Source organism: Dermacentor andersoni, chromosome 1 (genome assembly GCF_023375885.2).
Source record: "Dermacentor andersoni chromosome 1, qqDerAnde1_hic_scaffold, whole genome shotgun sequence".
NCBI lineage: Eukaryota > Metazoa > Arthropoda > Arachnida > Ixodida > Ixodidae > Dermacentor > Dermacentor andersoni.
This window is the reverse complement of record NC_092814.1, coordinates 248,914,460-248,938,729: the sequence shown is the minus strand read 5'-3', so window position 1 is coordinate 248,938,729 and position 24,270 is coordinate 248,914,460. Positions and strand designations below refer to the sequence as shown.

General features: G+C 48.4%; 1 protein-coding gene across 1 annotated transcript in view; it reads right to left on the bottom strand.

The window, feature by feature from the left end:
• Positions 1–18,428: 18,428 nt before the first annotated feature.
• Polr3D (RNA polymerase III subunit C53) overlaps positions 18,429–24,270 on the bottom strand; it is an 82,025-nt gene continuing 76,183 nt past the window's right edge. Inside the window, exon 8 of the mRNA XM_050195762.3 lies at positions 18,429–18,797. Within this exon, the coding sequence (XP_050051719.1) occupies positions 18,510–18,797 (288 nt within the window). The 3' untranslated portion in view covers positions 18,429–18,509. The remainder of the gene's footprint in view (positions 18,798–24,270) is intronic.

Sequence of the window (24,270 nt, the reverse complement as noted above, 5' to 3'; positions counted from 1 at the left end):
GATCTGAAGCCACGTGACTACTGCCAACGTCCGAAGCATCCGGCGCTGCCTGGAAAACCGGTGGACGCGCCGGTGGGACGGGCGTTTCGTCGAGACGCCAGCATGCAGTGGCCTAGGTTGCCTAGGTTACGGTGGGCCATCGCCAACAGCAGCGACGCGGCGCTGTGATGACGTTTCCGTCTCGATGACTGCCTCGACGACTGGGCTCGGAGCGCCTCAGAGCGCTCGAAGACGGAGGAGAGCAATCAGGAACCAGCCGAACGCAGGGCGCGCACCTTCTTTCAACGAGCCGAAGACACCGCCGCTCGCGAGAGCGCTCCAGAGCGCTCAGAAACGACCAGCCGAAGATTGCATTAATGTTTTTTGACTAGGCTTCAAAATTGCCACGTGACGCTCGCTCCCTCCTATTGTTTTCCTTCCTCCATGGTTACAACAGCTTCTGCGAGGCAGCCATTGGCATGCCATGTGATCGGCACGTTTATACAGTGTTCGCATGTTTGTCATCTCTCATCGTGGCTGTGTGATAATCATGTGATACTTCAAATGGCTGTAAAACATAGTGGCATAGTTTTTTTGTAGTACTCGCAATATCATGCGAACGTAAATTGCACATTATATTTTCAGTCAGTGATCAAAGCGGCACTCATTGATGTCACGTTAACCGCATGAAGAGCATGAAATTGCCGCAAAATCATGCTGCTATCAGTAGGCCTAACAAGCTTTCTCAGGAGCGTTGCAGGGCCCCTTTTAACCCTCTGTAGGATGCCACATATTTTTTTTACAAAACTCATGAATTTTTTTTGTATTATGAATAAATTAAGTGCTTAGAAATAGTTTACAATAAATTTCACTTCTCTACACCAAGTCGTTTATATATAAAAGTGGAATGCATATGTCTCACTGACACTAAATGGTCTTTCAAAAAGTGTAACGCATATTTCTCCTTGACCCCCTAGCTAGGGTCTCTATCCAAAATTATTTATGACCATTTTCCTTGTGACCTAACATTCTAGAAATGGTTTATGTGGTTTAAGTAAATTAAAAGCTTATGAGTAGTTTTCAGCTAATTACACTTCTGTACAACAGGTTGTTTAGTTTTAAAATGTGGGACATATTTATTCCACTGACACTACATGGCTTTTTCTAAAAGTGGGACTAATTTGTCCCATTGACCTTTAAGGGCCTCAATGAAAAATTATATGTAACCATTTCCCTCTTAGAATGGACCCAAGCACGATGGACAAAGTGGTACAGCGGAGGCCATAAACAAAATGTTTGTGCACACTTTTCGCAAGAGCATGAGAGAGAGAGAGAAGTTTAATGATACGAAATGCTGAGAGGTCGGCCTGAGGTATATTCCTCTAGCCAGCTACTCGGCATTGGGGGAAGGGGAAGAGGGAAAGAAAGAGGGAAGAGGTGCATGATGGGTGACGATGACGATAGAAGGAAGATGTAGAACATATCACAAGCAATTTGGCATGCTCAAAGTCTGCAATCCATGGCCCGTAGTTTTTAAAAAGTTCAGTAATGCCTGAATGGCCTTGAAACTCGATTGAGCATCTGGCCAAGGGCCTAAAATAACGTCCTCCGACAACGGTGCGCTGTCGAGACGCGTAAGGTCGTTGTCCAACCTTTCACGCTCTTCCACGTACTTAGGGCAGTCACAAAGCACATGACCTATAGTCTCAGTCACATTGCACACCTCACAGTGTGGAGACTCGGTGCGTCGCATGAGGTGCACGTATCCGCGCGTAAACGCTACCCCTAGCCTTAGTCTGTGTAGAAGACTGGCACAGCTTCGTTGAATTTTCGGTGGTAGCCTAAAATTCATGGCAGGGTCCAATCTCTGGAGTCGTCTGTGGCGATTATCCGGATTGTCCCAGTGCTTTGCTGTCAATTTTCGGATGACACTGGAGAGGAGACAGTTGGCGTCCGCTCTTGAAAAAGGAATTGAAAGCAGTGACTCTCGTTCTTCGAGTGCTTTCTTCGCTTCGGCGTCGGCCAGTTCGTTGCCCTGTATACCACAGTGACTGGGAATCCACTGAAATGTAATGTGGTGGCCGTTTTCTTGCGCTAAAGTGTAGAGCTCGGTAGTTTGAAGAGCCAACACTCTGTAAGCGCTTTCTTTCAACACCACTCTAAGTAGTTGAAGAGCCGATTTTGCGTCGCTGAAGACTGTCCATATTTGAGGAGGCTGTCGCGAAATATATTGAACCGCCTCTCTGATTGCCACTAGTTCCGTAGATGTTGAAGTCGTCTTGTTATGCAGACGAAACCGTCGAATGACTTGATGCGCAGGCACGACGAAAGCCGCACCAGACGCATACGACGATACCGATCCGTCTCACCGAGGAGTCATATTCTTTCGATATATATTCAAGTGTTAAATGTCTGAGGCCGACGGTAGGTATTCGCGATTTTTTAGAAATTCCCAGAATAGATAGACGTACCGGTATTTTGGACATTACCCATGGGGGCATATGTGGAAGGTCAGCCGGGGCAAAGTATGCTGGTATGGCAGATTCTTGCCATTTAACGGCTCTTGAAAAAGTGGAGTCCGGCCGTATATCGGGTAATGTCGATAAGGGATGGCGTCCATGACGACAAAGCAGTCGCAGGAATACTCGAAGAGGTTCGCATCGTAGATAGACAGGTAAAGGGGTGACGCGAGCCTCCTCAATTGTTCCGTGGATTGAGGTGCAACGTGGAACACCGAGACATGTTTTCAGTATCTGTGCCTGGGCACTTTCCAGCGTGCGTAAACATGACGGGCTCATACCTGATAAAACTGGCAGGCTATACCGAATGTATCCGACGTAGAGAGCCTGGTACAGCCGGAGTAGCGAACGCTCAGATGGACCCCACTTCATACCGGCCAGAAAGCGAAAAACTTGAGCAAGCCCAGTTAATTTGTTCTTTAACATTGCCACATGTTTCGACCATGAAACACCGCGGTCAATGACAACGCCGAGGTACTTGTGGTGGGTGACATATGGGATGGCATTTCCATTGATCATAATTGGATACCAACACATCAGCTTCCGTGTGAACGCTATCGCAGCGCACTTGTCTGGGGCCAGTTGCAGTCCTTGGCACTGCAGGTACTGAGACGTTAAAGAAACAGCTAACTGCAATCTGGCACGAATTTGCGGTCGCGTGACTGCGGATGCCCATATGCATATGTCGTCTGCGTATGTACTGATGCGTACTGTATCAGGAATTATTTCCGCAAGGCCAATAAGGGCAACATTGAAAAGAGTCGGGCTGAGAACTCCTCCTTGAGGCACTCCACGGACCACAGCGTGTCTTGTCGTTTCGCCATCATTCGTGGACATGAAGACTGTACGACCATCTAGGTAATTTTCAATCCACATGTAGAGACGGCCGCCGATGCCTAAATTACTGAGGGCATCAAGAATGGCTTCGTGCAGTACATTGTTATAAGCTCCTTTTATGTTAAGAAAACTGCTCCTACAAGTCGGTGTCGCTTTTTTTCGTGTTCGATCGTGGACACGAGATCAATGACCCCATCTATTGCAGACCGGCCACGTCTAAATCCGGTCATCATTTCAGGATAAAGCTCATTCTTTTCCATGAACCATTCTAATCTAGTGAGCACCATCCGTTCCATCACCTTACCGACACAGCTAGCTAAAGCTACTGGCCGGTAAGATGACATTTCGTAAGGCGATTTTCCTGGCTTTAGGAGGGCGACCAAACGGCTGGTTTTACACTGCTTCGGGACTGTACTGGATGACCACGTGGCGTTATAGTATGACAGCAGGACTTTCCGACCTTCCATCCCAAGGTGGCACAGAGCAGTATATGAAATACCGTCAGGTCCAGGGGCAGAAGATCGTCTCGACGCAGCAAGTGCAGCTTCCAATTCCGGCATCGTGAAAGGAAGGTCAAGACGATCTTCTTTAGGAGGTAGCATGGGTCGATCCAATGTTGGACATGCTGAAGCATCGGTACGGGTGACTCTCTTACAGAAGTCTTCGGCAACCTGCACTTCCGTCAGAGATTGGTGAAGTGCTAGAGCACGGAAAGGATGTTTTTGCTGAGGAGGGGCACGAAGGCTTCGTACTATCTGCCAGATCCTAGAAAGTGGCTTTCGAGGATCTAGAGACGAACAGAAGGTCCTCCACCGTTGTTTTCCCATTTTTTGAAGGAGACGCCGTATTTTTCGTTGAGCTCGTCGACATAAAGCAAGGTCTAATGACGATTGAGTTCGCCTAACCTTCCTTTCCGCTCTCCGACGGATCGCTCGGAGCCGTTCATATTCAATATCAATCGCCGTTCTGGATGTAGGTGCACTGATGAACTTAGTTGTCTTCTGCACTGACGATACAATAATGTATTCTATATCAGATGGTGAAGTGATGTCTCCACAGTACTCTTCGACAGATGTAGTGAATGTGGACCAATCAGTGCAGCGTACAGCAGATGCAGTTGATTGCACAAACCACTTCATCTGCACATATGTTGGTATATGATCGCTCCCATGCGTTTCTATGTCCAAGCACCAGTTGACTAAGGGCAGGAGGCTCTGAGATACAATAGTGAGGTCTAAGCAACTTCCGTAGGTAGTGCCGCGGATGTAAGTTGGAGATCCATCGTTGATGACAGCCAGACCTTCAGTGTCTATGAAGTCTATCAAGTTCCTACCCCGACAGTTCATTGCGGCACTTCCCCAGTAAGGATGATGAGCGTTGAAGTCTCCAATAACAACATGAGGGCCTGGGGAACTTTGTAATACAGTGGATAGATAAGAGAGTTCAAGTCTTTGTCTAGGAGGTATGTAGGCGCCGATGATCGAAAACACATGTAGTTTATGTTTTAGTGTCACACACACATATTCATTGCTGATCGTGTTCCGCACAAACGTCATGTCACTGCGTATACACATTAACACTTTGCTCTTGTGTCCATCTTCACGTGACCAGAGCTTAACGTATCCGGAAAGGCGAAATTCCGACAAGAGATTTGGCTCGCATATCACGATCACTGGGAAGCGGTATTTGAAGACTCGTTGCCTAAAGTCAGACATGCGGCCGCATAAACCTCGAGCATTCCATTGCATTATAACAGAATGATGCATCTTTTGTTCCAATGTCCAGTATTTTATCGTGAGAGCCATGATTAACACCCTTATTTTGGAGCCGCTAATAGCGGCTCCATAGCATCTAACGCCTTCACGACCGATAGTGCAGTTGGCGTTGCCATTCCGGAGAGTAATATACGCATAGTGTTTACTAGCTGTTTAAGCATGTCTATCACCTTTTCATTTCCAAGCCTTTCATTACCCTCCCGGCACTTGGGGAGCGCCGAAGGAGTATCTCCTCCGGAAGCCCTTAGTGGTAGCGAAGGCCACTCAATAGCCGAAGAGGTTGGACGCACGTAGGATGACGCCTCATTCCTTGACGGGCGCGGTTGTACTGGGGGAGGCGCATCTTGTGTGTCCCGGCCGTGCACTCTCTGTGGCACGTTTGGCATCCAAGTACTCAAAGGAAGTGCCTCTTTCCCTCAGGGCTTGCTCTGGGAGCGGCGACGCCTTTGCCGCAACCGGCGCCTTTTCTTGCGGACGGAATCGGCAGCTTCCTTGTGCGTGGAGTTCTCTCTCACCATTTTTCTCAGGATTTGCCTCTCCTCTGCCATTTTGGGGCAGTCCTTGGATGTCGCTTCATGGGCTCCGGAGCAATTTGCACATTTCATGGCGTCAGTCTCACAGGAGTCTACATGATGAGCACCACCATATCTTCGGCACGACGTAGGATTCTTACACACCGCACTCACGTGGCCCAGTTTGAAACACTTGTGACACTGTAACGGTCGTGGTACATATGGACGCACTGAGTGCCTCACATAACCTACTTTGACCGATGCTGGCAAAGAGTCTGACTCGAACACCAACTTGATGCACCGGGAGCGGCCGAATCGGTGGATGTCGAGGATTCGCACTGTCGACGATAAAAGAGATCGCAGGTCTTCATCCTTTATGTCAATGTCCACATCTGATATCACACCAGAGCAGGTATCTTTGCCGTACGCTAGGAATGAGCGAACTGGGATGTTACCAACCACTTGAATGCCTTTCAAAGCCTGCAATACTGCCTGAGAATTCACGTCCACCGTCAGAATGTTCTTCCGAGCATTAATGCGGATCTCTCTCACATGTCCTGAGGCTATTCGATCGAAGTATTTGGTCAGCGATTGTCTGTTTAACGAATTCATATTCGTACCTTCCGTAGTTGGGGTGTAGCCCACGGAGAAGACCCGTTCGTCACATCTGCTTTTATGAGTAGAATCACTGCCTGCTGACGTCCGGCGAAGCTTGCGCTTCAAGTGGCGCGATTGGACTAGCGTGTAATCACTGTCCGATTCCATCTCTGCCGCTGTTGAGCTGTCAGATGAATCGGGAAGCCTATAGTCGGTGATGTCGCGGTTTCCCACGGACAGGGCTACCACCGCGGGACTCGCCTTGCCATGAGGGCGCGGAGGTCCTCCGTCCTCCATTCCGGAGGATGACGTCTTCGAGGAAGCTCCTGATATGCAGAAGTCGCACAACTTTGAAGAACCACAGAACAAGGTCTACCGTTCCGCACTTCTTCGTCTTCCCCTCAAGAGCATGAAACACCAATGGGATAAGCGCCATTTTGCGCATGCATTCACAATGGCGAGTTTTGTGGACTAGCTATCACCTCAAGCTACAAAAATTGACGCTTATGATTGTGAGTTAAATGTGTAAATCTAAATGCAGGAATGTGTGGGCCAAATTCAGGAAACGTTCCTACAAGGAGAAAACTTTCTGGATTTTTGCACGCTTGTCGCCAGTTAGTACCCATTCCCCAAACTAATTATCGCATGAAGTGTTGAAACCTTTAAAGGGAAGGCAGCACCAAACAAATGAGATAAACGCGCCCCTTTGCTGCTAAGAATTTTCGCACACATAATAAAGTGGTGCGTATATGTCCTATAACTGTGGAGGCATCTGATTTAAGGGTCCTGAACCACCCCTCCGGATTGGTGAAAAAACCATGTACATGGATGGCATATGCTGTTGCAAACATCCCAGCCAAATTTTGCAGTCACGCGCGGCGTATAGAGCTCGCAAGTGGAGTGCAAATACACTTTTTTTTTCTCAAACGCTCTTTTCAACAGAAGCCTTCATACTCTTTTCTGGGCTGCCATATTTCATCATATAGCAGATTCCCATAGGCTGCTGCTATTGGCCAATAGCTGACATAAATCAAGGCTGTTTGGATTTGTGCACTTCCTACTGTTACTGTATATATTGTTGGATCTGGAGGACAATCGCAATTGCTGCCCCCCAGATTTTTGGACCTTGCCGTTGGGTGCGGGAGTTGGCCGAGGTTGAGGAGGACTTTGAGATGAAAACTGGAGGTTTACTTACATTATTTACAGTGAGAGTACAAAGAAATTAACAGTCATAAAGTCATTACGGGCCGGCAGCAACTCGGACGCTGCGGCCCGTGGCAAGGAGCTCGAAAGAGATGAATGAAGGAATGCTCCCTTGCTGCTCCCGGTCTCTGGCTTTTAACCCCTTCGGTGTCTCGAAGTCACGTCCCGTTCGGCCAATCGTCGAGCCCGCTCAGATGTCATTTTCGGCCAATCGGCAAGCATGCTCAGGTGGCGTCATTTTCGGCCAATGGTAGGCGCCCGTGTAAGTCACACCCGGCGCAGAGGGTCGCTCCTTGGGCTGCGGAATTGCCTTCCTGGTCTGCAACTGCCGTCACAAAGGCGGACGGGGGGATTGCTCCCAGGGCTTCACGGTGCATTACGGCCGTCGTTGCCTCGCGGCTTGCAAGCGCCGTCACAATAGGCGGATGGGGGGAGACGGGTTGTCTTCGAGCGACCTTTCAGAGCTGCAAAGCAGCTTTGCTCGGGACCCACGTTACCTGGAACAGTACCAGGCTCCCGTTACACTTTCGGGAAGAGTCAAGCAGTGGGACAACAGCTCCACATGCGGCGCACGAGGTGGGGGACGCCAACTTGTTTGGACGTGCCGCGCCTCGGGAACGTGGTAGATGTGCTTCTGCGCTCCTTAATTAGGTCCGACGCGATTCGATGTGGTCTGGTGAACTCGAAGGAGGCTCAGGAAAAGGTCCCGTGTCTACAATATACAGTAAAACTTCGTTATAACGAAACGGGATATAACGAACTAATGGATATAACGAAGCAATCGTGATTCCCCTTGAAATTCCAATAGATGCCCATCCATTGAAAACCTCGTTTTAACGACGCTAAAATTTATAACGAACCTTTTTTTAGAGCGCAACTCTTTGGCGCTCGTTCCTGCGTTTCGCGGCGCCGTCGACCCTCGCCGTAACCAGCTCCGCAGCAGGGGCGCGCAGATGGCGCCAGGAGTGCGCGCAGCTCCTGGATCTCTCGCGCACGGTGCGAGCCTTGCTCTCTTCGCTCCTCCTCCAATGCCACCCGTCTGCGGCGGCAATGAGAGCGCCGGCTCGGTGGCGGCTGATCTCAATAATGTGCTGCTGCCCAAGCCGAAACGCATAGCCGCCGCCGTTCGCCACTGCGTGTACCCCCCCTCCCCCTCCGTGGCGACGACCGCGCGGTGTTCTTCCGGTTGCCGAAGCGCCGGCTCGGTATCAGCGGATCACGGTGCGCTCTTCTCAAGCCGAAACGCAGAGCCACCTTTAGTTGACTCGCGAACAGCGTCAGCGGCGTTAATCAGTCGGAGCGTAGGTCAGGTCAATGTCAGGTCAATGTTCTATAGCGCGCGACGTGCGCGTCTCCCGGCCTCCTCTTTGCAGTGGAACTCGTGGACCCGCCCGCTCTTCCGCTGCGTGCGTTGTTAAGAACGGCCAGCTGCAGTGCAAGTTTGCCAGCCAGTTACGCCAGCGGTGGTAACCTCATCTTGGAACGCCGCCGCCAACTTCTAGCCTCGTCGCCGTTGCGAGTGAAGGAGTTCGACGAAGCAGGCTTTGTGCTGAAACCGCCAACCTCTAGCCTCGTCGCCGTTGCGAGTGAAGAAGTTTGACGAAGCAGGCTTTGTGCTGAAACCGCCAACCTCTAGCCTCGTCACTGTTGCGAGTGAAGGAGTTCTACGAAGCCCCTCTGACGTCGGCTCCGGACTTTTGCACCTGTGTGTGTGTGTGCGGCACGCGTAGGTCAGCCCTCATCCTCCTCCAAGTCGACAGCCCTCATCCTCCTCCAAAAGGGCTGGTCTACGGTGACGTCGAACGGTGACGTCAAACGATGACTGGACGAACGTTTCCGTCCGCTTCGAATCAAGGGGGGGACCAAGTGCTTATAAGCAGCGATTACCGGCTGCTAGAGTGTGCTCGTCGTCGTGCTCGTCGTAGTGAGCTGAGTGCTCGTTGAGTGCTCGTCGTAGTGAGCTGAGTGCTCGTTGTCATGTTCGAAATGTACTCGTGAGCTGTGTGCTCGTAAGCTGTTTGCTGTATGTTAGTCTTGCGGGCTCCATATGGGAGTCACGCTAGACTGTCGATATAGACGAGAAAACCATGGCCAGGCGGCGCTACTGCGCCTCCTGACAGCGCCCCCAATGTGGAAACGTGATGCAGCGCGGTCGTGCCGTGGCGCGGTCTCCGCTTTGTTTACACCGGTTCGCCCGCGCGTTTCTTCGCTGCTCGTTCTCACGGCGCTCAGTTTTCGGCGGCGGCAGATCGCCTGCTTGCGCAACAGCGACGCAGAGATTGCAATGCGGTTTCAAGAAGGCTGCCGACGCGGACAGATTCTTTCGTGGCGGCAACCTCACGAAAGGGGAGCGTCTGCTTCCGCACGTGTACGGCGTTCAACAAATCGTGGACGGTGATGTGACAGTGAAAGCCAAGTGCGTGTCACAGGTGTCCAAGATCGTATACGATGTCGATTTAGAGGTATACACCAAGTTCAGAAGTTTAGCCACTTTATTTCTATATGATGCAGGCACAAAGCGGTCATGCATACTTGCACAGATGTGGAGGGACGGTGACGATTGCCGTTAGTTTCCTCGGTAGCCGAGTGCGCGCACACGGCTGCTCTCATTTTGTGCTTCCCCCTTTTGCTGCTAAATTTCTTGGCTGGAGCATTAGTAAATTACACGTTTGTGTTCGTTCTGATTTGCGCGGAGCTGTCAGCGAACAACGGCAAGCGTTATCGATGTCTTTGCTTCGCAAAGCCTGCTTGTTTTTGTAAATTCGCAGGCTTTTGGATGGCTCCCAGGGAGTGTCATTAGCACTGCGAGCACAGAAAGAACACATGTATTAGGCACAAATGAGCATGGAACGTTACTAACGAGAAAGACCATCTTCCCACCTTCAACAACGTGGCCTAGCCTATAGCTCATTATACACTCTCAGGCTTAGGTTCAGGCAAATCACAAATTAAGCTGTTTTTGGCCAACTGTACATGCCTTTAATACATGGTGATTCGGAGATGCTAGTTCCTGTAACTTGTGATGCCTATTTCTTGCCCCAATAACGTCACTGCGTGGCACGAAGAGAACTGCATTATAAAGCTAACGCAGTAATGTGGGAAGTTGGGCGAGTTGGTGATTAATCATCATACCGTGTTGGTGAAGCAGCGCACTGACCAGTACAAATAGGAGAGACACAAGCACAGCGAGTGTCTTGTATTCATGTGTGTGTCTACCTTGTCCTGGTCAGTACGCTGCTTCACCAGAACACTAAAGCAGTTTCATTCCCAGGATACACGAAATCCTAGAACACAACAGCCAAAACACACATCTGCTCAAAATTAACAATTTAAATACTACATAGGCGCATATTGCTTTGAATCATGCTGCAATAAATATTTAGTGTATATCACGCCTTATTCAATGCAGATGTTGGAGTCATTGCAACTCATCGCATTAATCAGCAAGGTGCGTTTTCACTGCTAATGAGGATCGGCTCGTACAGACTGCTCCGCGAAATGAACCCAGACCACGTTAACAGGCCTTAGGACCAACAGCACGAGCGCAAGCATTAGAGATACATGCCTCACCAAAGCAAATCTAGTGACTCGTCGGGCGAACAGCTAAAGTAAGCTTGCACCGATGGCCGGCTACTACAGGAAACGAAGGTTTTTGGCAGGAAGAGTGAATCAGCAAGAATGTGCAAGGTGGTAATTGCCTTAAAGCAAGCTTGGATATTGTGAACTTAGAAAGCATGGCCAAACAACAAACATAACGCGCACGTCTCGATCGGCTGCTTTCCGATCTGCCGCTTACCGACGCACGCGACGACCGCGGCTTGCATTAAATGCTGTCTGCTATCAGACAAAACTAGCGCGCGTCCCCTTTCGTTACCTGCACAACTAGTAAATTAAGTTGCAGCGTTTGGAAAATGGAAATAATTCTCTAAAGCTCGTCCATGCCGATTGCGAGTGAAGGCACAGTAGAATCAAATAAATTCGGGGGTTTTAACTGCCAAAACCATGCAAAACCACTAAATCATTATGAGGCACGCTGTAATGGTTAGTCTCAGGAATACTTATTACCTCCGGGGGTTCTTTAACGTGCACAAAAATTAAAGCACGCGGTAACAAGGGCGTTCTTGCACTTCGCCCCTATCGAAATGCGGCCGCTGTGGCCGGGAATCTAGCTCGCGTCGTCAAGCTCAGCGTCGCAACACGCATGCATTTACCGCTAACAAGCAGCGGATTTCAACACAATTCAACAACGCGGCATGACTAAACAAACGGTTGGGCGCTAAAAACAGGCATATCACTATTCCGTTTCATCGAGCAGCCGCGATATTGCATGCGAATACGAAAGTATGGTGCTTACTTGACTCGGCGCACTGCAATTATCCATGCTTGTCGTCTGACCTTCTCGTACCACTTCCCCGGAAATCTGTAGAATTTCACGGGCGGCGTTCGACCTTTCGTGTTTTCGAGGCTGTTATGGCAATCAACAACACAGCAGTATTGCGTGCCACCTTTCCTGGCTGATGAGGTCGCACTCGCCATCGCAAAAACAACGCGCCCGAGCCAGCACGAGCGCTCCCGCCGAACAGATCACGGGCGCGCGCTCGCGCAGCGACGACCCTCGAAACTTCCATCGGTCCGCTAGGGGAGCATTCGGCGCTGGTGCCGCGCGGGCAAACTTTAGGTTGCCTCGTCTATATGTCTTGTTCAAAATGTTAATATGTAAATAAATCCTGCTCGCCTAAGTCGCGACGAAGAATCAAGTTCATCCCTACGACTGCCAAACTCTGACAACTGAATGGCAGCGGTGAGATCGGCCTACGGCTCCTAAATCGGCCTACGACTCGGAGACAGCAACGGCAGCTGACGGACGTTGGCACATGGTGACCGACCGGTATCCTGATCAAGTTGGAGGCGACTTGAGATTGACCACCTCTTGCAACTGACTGGATACGGCGGAGAAGGACTGGTGATATGGTGCTGCTTCAGTGGGTAAGCGTTTGGTTTTGGCTGTAAGGTTTACCAGGCTTCAATTTCTCTGTGTTTTTGGATTTGATTCGCTGGGATCTTTTACTTGTATTCTGATTTCCGTGGGTATCGCAGCAAGTATTGTTTGACAGCAGAGCCAAAGCTTAAAGTAGCGACCATGGTCCTAATGTGTTTGGCGAGAGCTGACCTGTTGTGGTTGTGTGAGGAGATCGAGGTAAACGTAGAGGAGGACTTGACGGAAACAGAAATTCGTAAGACAATTCTCGGAAGTGAGAATGATTTGAAATTCATAGAACAAATGGGCAAACGAATTCTAAGTAAGAAACGGGAACAGGAAGCAATTAGGCAAGAACAGGATGAATTTAGGCAAAAACAGGAAGAAGCTAGGCAGAAACTGAAAGGGGTTTCGCAGGAAGAAGGCCTAACAGAAATAACGAGGCAGTACGTTGCTGCATTGAACAATGAGATTCAAGGTTTTGAGCAGTTAATCGAGCAAAGTCAACAGCGGCTTCAGAAATTTGTAGGCTGGACGCAGCGAAAGTGGGAGGAAGTAGATAGCAGATTTTGCTCAAAAGCCGAGAGAAGTAGCAGCACCTGCGAGATTAGCAGCACGTTCATAAGTGAACTCGAAGTGCTAGCAGCTAACAATGCCTTAGTGGCAGCAGAGGCCGTTAAAGGCCAGAGTGAGAGCGACGAGGTGCTGTGCCAACAGAGGACTGTAGAGACAGCTAGGCCAGCTGCGAACAAATTGGCACAGTTACCGCGCGTATGCGTCGCTTGTAATGTTAGCGAAGTTGCTAGCGAAGTAGAGTACTGCTGACCCGATAGACACGAGCACCCATGTCGAGCCAGATCTGCGTGCCGAAGTGAAGTGCGAGCTGAACGATGCAGTTGAGGGCAGCTCTCAGGATTGCGAGCTGCGTAGCTCAAGAGAGAACTGCATTCTTCAGGGATCGGTGCGGCTCTCCGCCAGTCTAGCCAAGAGAGGGGTGACCTAGTTAATCACTCAGACTGTCCAGGTAAGAGACCGATCCGGGCTAAGGAGATGTGTAACGGCCAGCACGAGGCGCGAGAGAGCGACATGAAAGAGAATTCACAGAAAAAACGCCGCAGAAAGAAGCGCGCTAAAGATAGGAATGCGGTGACTAATGTAGCGCCGCCAAAGACGGCGAGAGACCCAAAAGGGCAGGGCGCGAGGAAAAGAAAGGTGCGGTCGTCACTGACGACGTGTGCGCATCAAGCACGTTCGAGCCACAGGTCAAAAGGAGACCGAGAAGCATGTTCTGCACGGACGCGGACAAAGGGCACGGGGCAGTTAAATTCCTCGTCGTTCCGTCGTTCTTTTCGAAGCTCAGCGTGTAGTACAAAGAAGCGCAAGGTGGCAAAACGAGACCAGGTGGGGAGTAGCGACGCGGTCAATCGAGGTCATGATGAAAACGGGGCGCAAGGACGCAAATTGGCAGGGGACTGTAATGTCTTGGGGGAGCTGATAGTGAGTCAGCCCTTTTGTTGTTCCTCGGTAGCCAGAGTAGCTTTCGGACCGCGACCACCTCGAGTACGGCTCAAAGTATGAGTCAGACGTAAACGTTTGGCACGGGAGGCCATGAGAGCTTCCGTAGAAGGAAAACGTGTTGGTATTTTTTTTGTTGTTGAGCATTTGAAAATTTTCGCGAATTGAGACTAGTTTCTTTCAGTATGTAAGGTATGAGCTTTGTATTTTGTTCGAGAAGCTCCGAGATTGGAAAGATGCGTTTTATGTAAACGTTAAGTCTCGCAAGTTGTTCATTAATGAGTAGATAGGCTCTTGTTTTTTGGGGGGTGAGAGTAACCTGAGTGTCAAGGTTATCGTGGAAAGGCCTATGGTAACGCGCGTGTGTATTAGTTAACCTTCTTTTTTTTTGTTTTTTTTTTTATTTTCTAAGGTTAACCGCGTAGGTTTTCAGTAAGTGCGTGATTTGCACTAAGAGCTCTTAGGTCCATTAGCGCGTGTCCTGTGCGGACGGAAGGAAGCAGAAGGTTTATGACTGGGTTGCTCGTGTGTGTTGAGGGCTGCCGTATTCTGACTTCTCTAGTACGCGTGCGTAGAGCTAGTTATTAGAAGACACATTTTTTTAAAGGTTCCTTTGTGTTGCGTAAGTTACGCAAGTTTGGTTGTTCGTTTAAGGAACGTGTCCTGTAGGGACTAAAGGAACAGATGTGAGTAAGCGTAATGAAATGCTTACGTACGACGCAAGTACGCGTTCTGAATAGACCACAAAGCTAGCGCGTTTGTGATTGCGTACCTGTGGAGTTGGCCAGACGGTTCAGTGGCAACAGTACATGAGATAAGTACGCCACTGCGATAGGATAAGAACAGGCTGTTCGTGAACGTAGGCTGCTTAAGTTATGTCTCGATATTGGTGGTTAAGAGCCTTCAGTTTGATTCTGCGTAAACCTTTACTCTTGTGCAGCACGACAGTCAGATCTGGTTAAGCTCAGGGGGAATGTGAACGCTCGCTTTGGCGGCACAGAATTTTGGGGCAAAATTTGGGGTTCCCAGTTGAGTGACTTGCACTGAAATTGTGATAGGAAGCCTGGTGGGTTAATAGCTAATTCCGGGCGTTTGAACGCTGAGCGGTATTGTGTTGCCGGGTCGACTCTTCTGTGCCAGCCGTGAAATGGTTGAAGGCATTCCAAGTGCGCAGGGGTTGCACAGAGCAAAGCCATCATCTTGCTCGCCAGCCATTCTCTTCCTGCCCAGCGGTTGCCAGCACTGGACAGTCGAGATTTTCCGGGCCATGGAGGCGCTGTTAAAAACGGCCAGCTGCAGTGCAAGTTTGCCAGCCAGTTACGCCAGCGGTGGTAACCTCATCTTGGAACGCCGCCGCCAACCTCTAGCCTCGTCGCCGTTGCGAGTGAAGGAGTTCGACGAAGCAGGCTTTGTGCTGAAACCGCCAACCTCTAGCCTCGTCGCCGTTGCGAGTGAAGAAGTTCGACGAAGCAGGCTTTATGCTGAAACCGCCAACCTCTAGCCTCGTCACTGTTGCGAGTGAAGGAGTTCTACGAAGCCCCTCTGACGTCGGCTCCGGACTTTTGCACCTGTGTGTGTGTGTGTGCGGCACGCGTAGGTCAGCCCTCATCCTCCTCTAAGTCGACAGCCCTCATCCTCCTCCAAAAGGGCTGGTCTACGGTGACGTCGAACGGTGACGTCAAACGATGACTGGACGAACGTTTCCGTCCGCTTGGAATCAAGGGGAAGACCAAGTGCTTATAAGCAGCGATTACCGGCTGCTAGTGTGTGCTCGTCGTCGTGCTCGTCGTAGTGAGCCGAGTGCTCGTTGTCATGCTTGAAATGTACTCGTGAGCTGTGTGCTCGTAAGCTGTTTGCTGTATGTTAGTCTTGCGGGCTCCATATGGGAGTCACGCTAGACTGTCGATATATGTCTTGTCTAAGATGTAAATAATGTAAATAAATCCTGTTCACCGAGTCCCTCTCTACGACCTTCAACTCCTTCAAATGGTGGCAGCGGCGAGATCGTCCGACGACTCCTACATCTGGTTGACAGCGGTGGGATCGTCCAAACAACTATAATAGCGTGGGGCGGCGCCGACTGCGGTTTTGTTTTTGCTTGTCGTCTGCGTGTGCATCAAGGATAGCGGTGTTTCTATCGGTTCGTTCGTGCGAGTTCCTGCCGCCAGAAAGGAGATGGACGACGGCAACGGCAAACGGAAGCGCAAAATGATATCAATCGAGCGGAAGGTGGCTGTGCTGAATGCCGTCGAGTCCGGCGTGAAGAAGAAAACAGTGACCGAAGATTTCGGCATAGCGTTGAGCACGCTGTCGACGATTTGAGCAGCAAAGAAGCTGCCACCGGTGCTGTTGCACGTGGCACAAAATGAGACAGAAAGAAACTGCGAGCCCCCGCTTTCGAAGCTGTAGAGAAGGCGGTCTTCAAGTGGTTTTTGGACGCAAGAGCAAGCGGCACTCCAGTGAATGGGGCACTGTTGCAGCGCAAAGCGAGGGACTTGAGGGACTTCGCGTGCATCATGGGGCACGACGATTTTGTGGCGAGTGTCGGCTGGCAGCAACGTTTCAAGGAACGCCACGACATTGTCGGCAGGGCTGTCAGCGGGGAAGCGCAGTCTGTCGACCGCGAAGCTGCAGTGGCGTGGGCGGAGACAAACGTTGGACAACTGCTAGAAAAATAGTGCCAAGGATTTGTTCAACGCGGATGAGACCCCCCCCTGTTCCACCATATGCTGCCGCAAAAAACCTTGGCCACCAAAGGTGAACGCTGCCAGGGTGGTAAGCAGAGCAAGGTCCGCGTGACCGTGTTGCTTTGTGCCAACATGGATGGGTCGGAAACTGTGTCGGCCCTCGTGGTCGGCAAAAGTGTCGTCACCACAATGCTTTAAAGGCAAACGAAAGCTGCAAGTGAGTTATGTGTCCAACCGCAAGGCTTGGATGACGAGAGAAAGTTTCGCACAATGGCTGCGAGAGTGAGACGAGCGGCTGGACAAGCAGTAGCGGAAGATATGCCTCATACTGGACAACTGCGCGGCCCACCACATTGCCGCTGTGCTCAAGAACATCGAGCTATGCTTCTTGCCGGCAAACTGCACTGCATTTGTGCAACTCCTCGTGATCGACCGGATCCTGCTCAATATGAGCATGAAGCGCGAGTCCACGATCGACTTGTACGTGACGATCGAGACAGGCTGCTTGGATGGCTGTACCGGCAAGCACGATCACCAATTGCTTCCGGCATGCCTCATTTGGCGTCAGCAGCGGCGGTTACAGCGAATATAACGGTGCTGCCGCCAATGAGGGTGCCGCGGGCGACCTCGACGCGAATGGTGTAGCGGGCGACGCGAATGGTGTAGAACTTTCTGGAAGACACGCGGGCACCAGCGATTACTCTGGAACGTTTGTTGGCTCACGTAATAAAGCTGACACACTTTACCCGCTTACCAGATTTCGATGACCGCCGACTGTGTTCGCCGCTATCGTCGTGCTTTAAGTGTAGCCTGTTTTGTTTCGTCACTGACAGTATTGCTACTGTGTTCTTTGCCGTCACTACTAAGTGACAATACCGACGCTGTTTGTGTACACGCACCAGTTCAAAAAAAAAAAAAAAAAAAAAGGACGCGGTCGAACGCCATGTTCGTACCGCGGCGCATTCCAAGAGGAAAACAGGTGCCCCACAAAAAGGGGGTATCACCGATTTTGGTCATTCTGACCATGTTTTTTGGCATTTTTGTAAATGTACACACACTTTATGTGGGTAAATAACGTATGAAACTCGGCATTCTGTTGGCCTCCCCACTGTCTACGTACATATATGTACATATATGTATGTGTACATACGTACGCTTAGCACATGGCACACCATAAAGCAAGACATGCAGTGGTGAAACGTGATATTTGCCCTAAGAACTACAACTCATGCCCTATTCGAGTCATGTGTTTTTGTGCGTACTCAAACTGTTTTATTACTTATTCACTTTTCGCCACAGGTGCAGCGGTTTAAGACCAAGGAGGAGCCTGTAAAGCGTTGCCGAAGCTCTTCTTCCAGCCGTTCATCACGCTGAAGAAACCTCCCGAGTACAAAGCATTCACCAGCGGGCTCGATGGCTAGCTGACGATGACAAAATATGACGGCGCGTACACGTTGTTTCGGTCTTGTCTCGCACGCTACTTGCTTGGCCAAGTCTCGCGTGGGGCGGCTGTCGCGGCGCCTGCCAAATTGTTTTTCGTGGCCACCGCACGATGGCGCCACAATGCATCGCAAAAGGCGCATTGGCTATGCATCAATCTTCCCTCTCATGTAAAAAAAAAAATTTTATAGGCTTAAAGTAGCCGCATCATCTATTCATAACACACCTTACATGCCAAGGCTGCTACTTATAAGCCCCTACCACAAACTCAAGCCAGCCATATCATTACTTAACCCTGAATTATCAAAATCTGCCCCTTTGTGTTTTGCTTCAATGAATGAATGCATTGCATGCTACATTTTTTATCAAAAACAAGGACAACTGCACTATTTTACAGACATGCATATTTATTATATATACATTGGCTCTTTTATTTATTTGCATTTTTATTTTTTAGAGAGCCATTCTCAGGAAATTTCCTGAGAGTTCGCTGCAAGGAGCTGTTCCATGTCAGGCAGACATATGAGCTTGTTGAGTATGTGTCCAAGAACAGAGACATCAGCCCCTCCAACTTCAGATAGCCTCACAGACATAAGTTCTTGGTGAAAGGACAAATGGGTGCCCGTGTCCACTGATAGGGCTACAGTACCGAGAACCAAGCGGACACGCCCGGATTTCATCACCTGCAGCTTGCCAATGTATCCTTCAGGAAACTGTCTCAGCTTGATCTGGCCATTTTGTGACTGCTGTTCCTCCTGCATGTGGACCACAAGCACTGATTAAGGTTATTTCCACAATACTGTTGTTACAGTAAATTAGAGGCACGAAGACTACACCTGCATGCACGAGTTGTTTCATTCACTACAGCCTCCAAGTATTCAGAACAGTGGCATAAAAGTTATAAACAGGGACAAGGTGCCTCAGAAAGGCTAGCCTCGTCATCCTCGGCATGTTAGTTTTAACGGGTTAGTAGAGTGACGTCACGTGCGGTTGTTGTAAGTGGCGGCTGGTTATAAAGGGTGAGACTGCAAAGAAAAGAGCGCTGTCGCCTGATGTCTGTAAGTGTGGTTCTTAAGACGAGGGGACAAGAGCGGGAGAGTGGGAAGGCGGGGAGAAAGAAAAGAAAAAAAGGAGGAAAAAGAGACCAAGAGGGAAGAAAAGAACAAGAAAAATAAGGGCATGGGAGGGTGTTGGGGGAGCAAGAGGTTAGGGAGCATTCAGGGGTGTCATTGGTGGCATGCTTCTGTGTCTTTAGATGAGACGGTCAGCATGGTCAGTGCGCGAGCAACAAAAAAGACCAAAAAAGACATCAGTTGAAAGAATTACTTGAGTAGCGTAGCAGCAATGTGTCGGGTAATTTTGAAGGAGTTAAGATGGCGACAAGGAGTCTGGGGTGCAATGCATGGGGTAGCTGAAAGGCAGCGGCTTAGTCTTTCAAAGAACGTTAGCCCCAGTAGCTCAATGTAGGCGTTGTCACGGCGGTATACAGTAGTGGCGACACCCTGTGTGGCTGAGGCACCGAAAAAGGTATCCTGGCGTCTGGGGACTTTGGAATGTGTTGGTGAGGGTGTTTAAAAAATAAACAGACATAAAACGGGGCGGGGGGGAGGGGGAATCGAAACTGGAATAACAAATAGGAGGGTGACATGAGTAAAAGTGGGCGGGGGCAGGTGTATATGGGAAAAGGGGTCATACAGTTGATATATGCATAAAAACATGAAAGAGTATATTAAATGGAGTTGTAGGCAAGGAAAAGCTGGAAATGGAGGAATAGGTGAGGTTAAGAATTCAGGTTAGCGGCACAATGTGTTTTGTGCCTTGGCTGATGATATGAGAATTTCAGATTTAAGTTATAGCTTTTAGAGATTCTAAGTTGCCACATGCCAAATTAATTCCCGTCGGGTGTAGGCATTTTAACTTGTGTATGAGGTATGATTCCGTATAGTACTTCCTCTCGCGAGGTGAATGGACATTTGTTTGTAGTATATAGAGCCTTGCTTTGTCAAATATATGACCATGTTTATTAATGTGGCTGGCTACTGGTTTAGGTAAATTGTGTTTCCTATCCCCTCGTCTTAGAAACCACACTTACAGACGTCAGGCGACAGCGCTCATTTTCTTTGCAGTCTCTCCCTTTACAGCCAGCCACCACCGACAACAACAGCACGTGACATCGCTCTACTAACCCGTTAAAATTAACATGCCAAGGATGACCAGGCCACCTTTGACGAAGATAGGTCCTCCTATCGAAACGTTGGCCAGCCTTTCTGAGGCACCTTATCCCTGTTTATAACCTTTATACCACAGTGTGCTATCCATCTGTCAGCTCCATTCTTGATTTAGTATTCAGAACAGGGCATTTGACAAGCAAGGGTAATTTTTGATGGCCAAATTTCACAGCAGTGGTGGGCATCAGATTTGTGTGAAAATCAATACAAATTTTTGCTAACTGATTTTATAGTTACTCTCTTTAGTACACATACTACACTAACTGCAATACTGAAGCCTATCTGTGCTCCAGCCAAATCTACAAATAGTAATCATGAGACTGGCACCAGTTTTGTACGGCCGTCCTCAAACTTCTGGCAAAATTCCATTGGCATTTTACTCACTTTCACACAAAGACTTCATAGGGCCATGCAAAAGAAAGGAAAGCTACATGGAACACCAATGAGGCCTATTTCATCATAGATTTTGGAGATGAATATCCTGAAAATGGTGCTATTGTCAAAATTCCTAAGTCGACATCATCATCAGCACTGACCAGCTTCACTTTGCAATTACAATATGTGTAACAGTTTCAAATAAATGTCTGAGAGCCAGGCGTATTTGGCAGCAGAAAAAAAAAAAACCAGAGCAGGAGAACAGCCACCTGCACTGAGAGGAGAGGGTGCGTGCTATAGAACGTAGCGATGTGACCGCAGTGACGCAACAGGCAGGTCGACAGGGTTTCGGATGAACCATATCCAAACGACACCACTTATAACAAATATCACGGTCATGCAAGATGCATTAGTTATAGCCAAGCGTTCATAATAAGTGGACATGCAAGAATAAGCCAACAAAATGGCAAAAACATTCATTATTTTCCAAAATAATCAATAAACTTGCTTTGCTTCTTTAATGCCGATCCAACAATTGTGTTTTCCAGATTGTTAAAAGGAGACAAGTGATCATCAGTAATAGTTCTGCTGCAAGTGAGCTGTTTTAACGACGCAATGTACTAGGCTGCTGTTGATGCACTTACAGATGGTGGTACTGATTTCACCGTCTCCTCATTTACTTCATACGGTTCATTGCTGACAATGTCTTGCACATTACAGCCGATGCTCCCGTGTGTGCATGACTCTGCGACATCTTTATCATCCGCATCAATGAAATCATGCCAACTAATGTCAGCAGCACTCGGCTGCTCTTCAAGAATACACTGCCGTAAGTTTACAGGCGAGTTATCATTGCTTCCAAGCTCTATAGTTCCAGACTGTCCTGCCCCACAAAAAAATTCAGCCTTGCGAAAACAGTTTTTGATGCAATGTGCGGTAGCCTCCATCCAAGAGCACACTACACAGTGGGCGTGCAAGGGTAGTGGCACCTTCTCAGAAAGCTGAATGGGACCTCCACAATCACTGTAAAGGAACGTGGAGTTATGACATACTTGTTCCAAGACGTGCTGCCGTAGATAACTTGAATATTATGACCATCACGGTATCTTTGCTCATATTATCCAATTGTTCATTATAACTGGTATTGTTATAAGTTGGCTTGATTGTACAGCTGAACCTCAATATAATGAACATGGGTACAATGAATTATCAGATATAAAGAAGTAAATCTAAAATTTGGTTGGCTGTGCTTTAATTCAATTCTTCTGCTATCATTAAATCAAGAATGCAGCCTTCAACACGGTATCAGTCATAGTGAAGCAAATTTTCGTTTGCAAGAGCCTCAGAATATATACTCTGGCAGCAAAAATGTCACATCATAGTAAAATCTTGGTAAACGGAAATCACTTAAACGAAACAATCACCTTTCAATTGGTGGGTTTTGTATTTAGATAATGCAAAAAACTTCCAATAATTGTAACCAAAATTTTCACATCACTTTGTAAACAGAACCGAAAATGGAACTAAAATGTTGAAAACAGTCATGCCAGTCAACTTCTTGTAAGACCCATCGCCACGAGCATCAATTCACTTGTAACCTTGTTCAGAGGTGAAGTTACAAGGCCTAGCCCCCGCTGTTTCAATGATGACAAAGAAGCACGTGCCCCATGCATTTACTTTGTAAAAGAAAGCAGAGATCATTGACAACTTCGAAAGTGGCTGTTATACGAAATTGGCGTTTGGGAAGGAACACTGGGTTCTGAAAGGCAGCCTCACACGGATTCTGCATGACAAAGAGAAGTTGCGGGATGCCTTCAAAAGTTTGTGATTCAGGTATCAAAGGAAAAGACTCGCCAACTATGAAGAGCTGAAGCTGTGCCTGGTGTTGTGGCTGAGGAGAGCCCAGAGCCAGGACATTCCCATCAATGGATCGCTAATCAATACAAAAGCTGAAAAATTTGTTCTCTTCAGCATGGGATAGAGGCCTTCTCATACAGCAAAGGCTGGTTGACAAGGTTTAAAGGAAGAAATGGCCCCATTTTCCGCGCCATTTCAGGGGAAGCCACGGCAGCTGATATCACTGCATGCCACGACTGGTGTGCACAATGGCTTCCGGAGATCCTGCATCAGTTCAAGACAGATGATATCTACAATGTGGATGAAACAGTCCATTTGTTTTCAATCTCCTGCCATCGTAATCTATCACCTTTAAAGGTGAGCAGTGTACAGGCGGAAAACTTGGCAAAGAGAGGCTAACTGTTCTCATCGGCGCACACGCCTGTCAGTGACTAGTTGAAGCTTTTAGTCATCGGAAGTAAAAGAATCCCTGCTGTTTTACAGGTGTTGCAACCTTGACCAATTTGTACAAGTCAAACATGAAAGCATGGATGAAGCAGGTTCTCTTCAGCAAGTGAATCCACAGCGAGGATGCACAATTTTCGTGGCAGAAAAGTAAAGGCCTTTTCCTTGTTGACAACTGCTCTGGACATGGAACTGTAAATTGACTGAAGTCGAAATCAGAGTTCTTCAAGAGGTAGCTCCCACAGAAGAAGCTACCATACTTTCAGAAGCAGAATTAGGTGTGTAGGCTCTCAAGAATTTTTATGATGAAGAACCAGGATCTGATATGTTTGCACGAAGCTTGTGTTTTATGGAGAACACAATCCTAAATAGGTGGTGGCAAGGACTGAAGCAAGCAAAAATTGATGCATTCTTTAATGCGACTAGTAGCTGCACAATAAATTTTATGAATGCTATGCCAAAACCCCTTTTGTAATTTTCTCAGCTTTTTGAACAACTATCAACTACATTCACCTCATGGAGCTTACAATTCCTTAAACTATATAAAAGAGGGTGTCGTGCATAGTGCTGCACCCTCGCTCATCTTGCTCAGTAAATGTAACTCCTGTTAAGTGGAAATAATTTCCTTGGTCCCTTGAAGTTCCGTTTATCAAGATGCTACTGTAAGTCGCCAACTCATTTTTCAGACACTTGATTTTTCGGACCTGCACGAATATTCGACTTGCAGGCAGCAGCGCCACTTACCTCAAACACTAATGAACACAGTGATGTCTTGCCATAACGAAACATGATTTAATTAATTAAGATTCCCTTAATATCCCCATAGAGATCCATGTATTAAAAAACAAAACTTATTTTAATGAAGTAAAATTGTCTTGCCAATGAATTATGACTGACTACATCTGTCGGCAAAACAACAAAAAAAAAGCCCCGAGCATATAGCTTTCTGCAGGGTTCACACTCGTTCGGCACAGCAGTTCAAAACTCCCACATCCTGTCACACATAGCTGAGCACAAAGCGGCTCCCCATCATCGCCATTACACTTCTCTCTAACTGTGGCGCCGCGCAGGCTGGCGTAATCTCCAAAAGTGCCCTAGCACAATCTCAGAGGCAACACCTAGCTATGCCCAACCTGCGCAATGTGTCACATTGAGAAAGACACATGCTATGGTGAGTTGCTCCTTGTGTGCGGCTATGCAAAAAACCAATGCATCCACTTTTTTTCTCTCCATGGTGTCTACAAAGTTGACATTTCTAATTTCCCCGAGTTTTTCAGGTTTTCCCTGGGTGCCTTTTGAAATTTCCTGAGTGACATAGAACTTG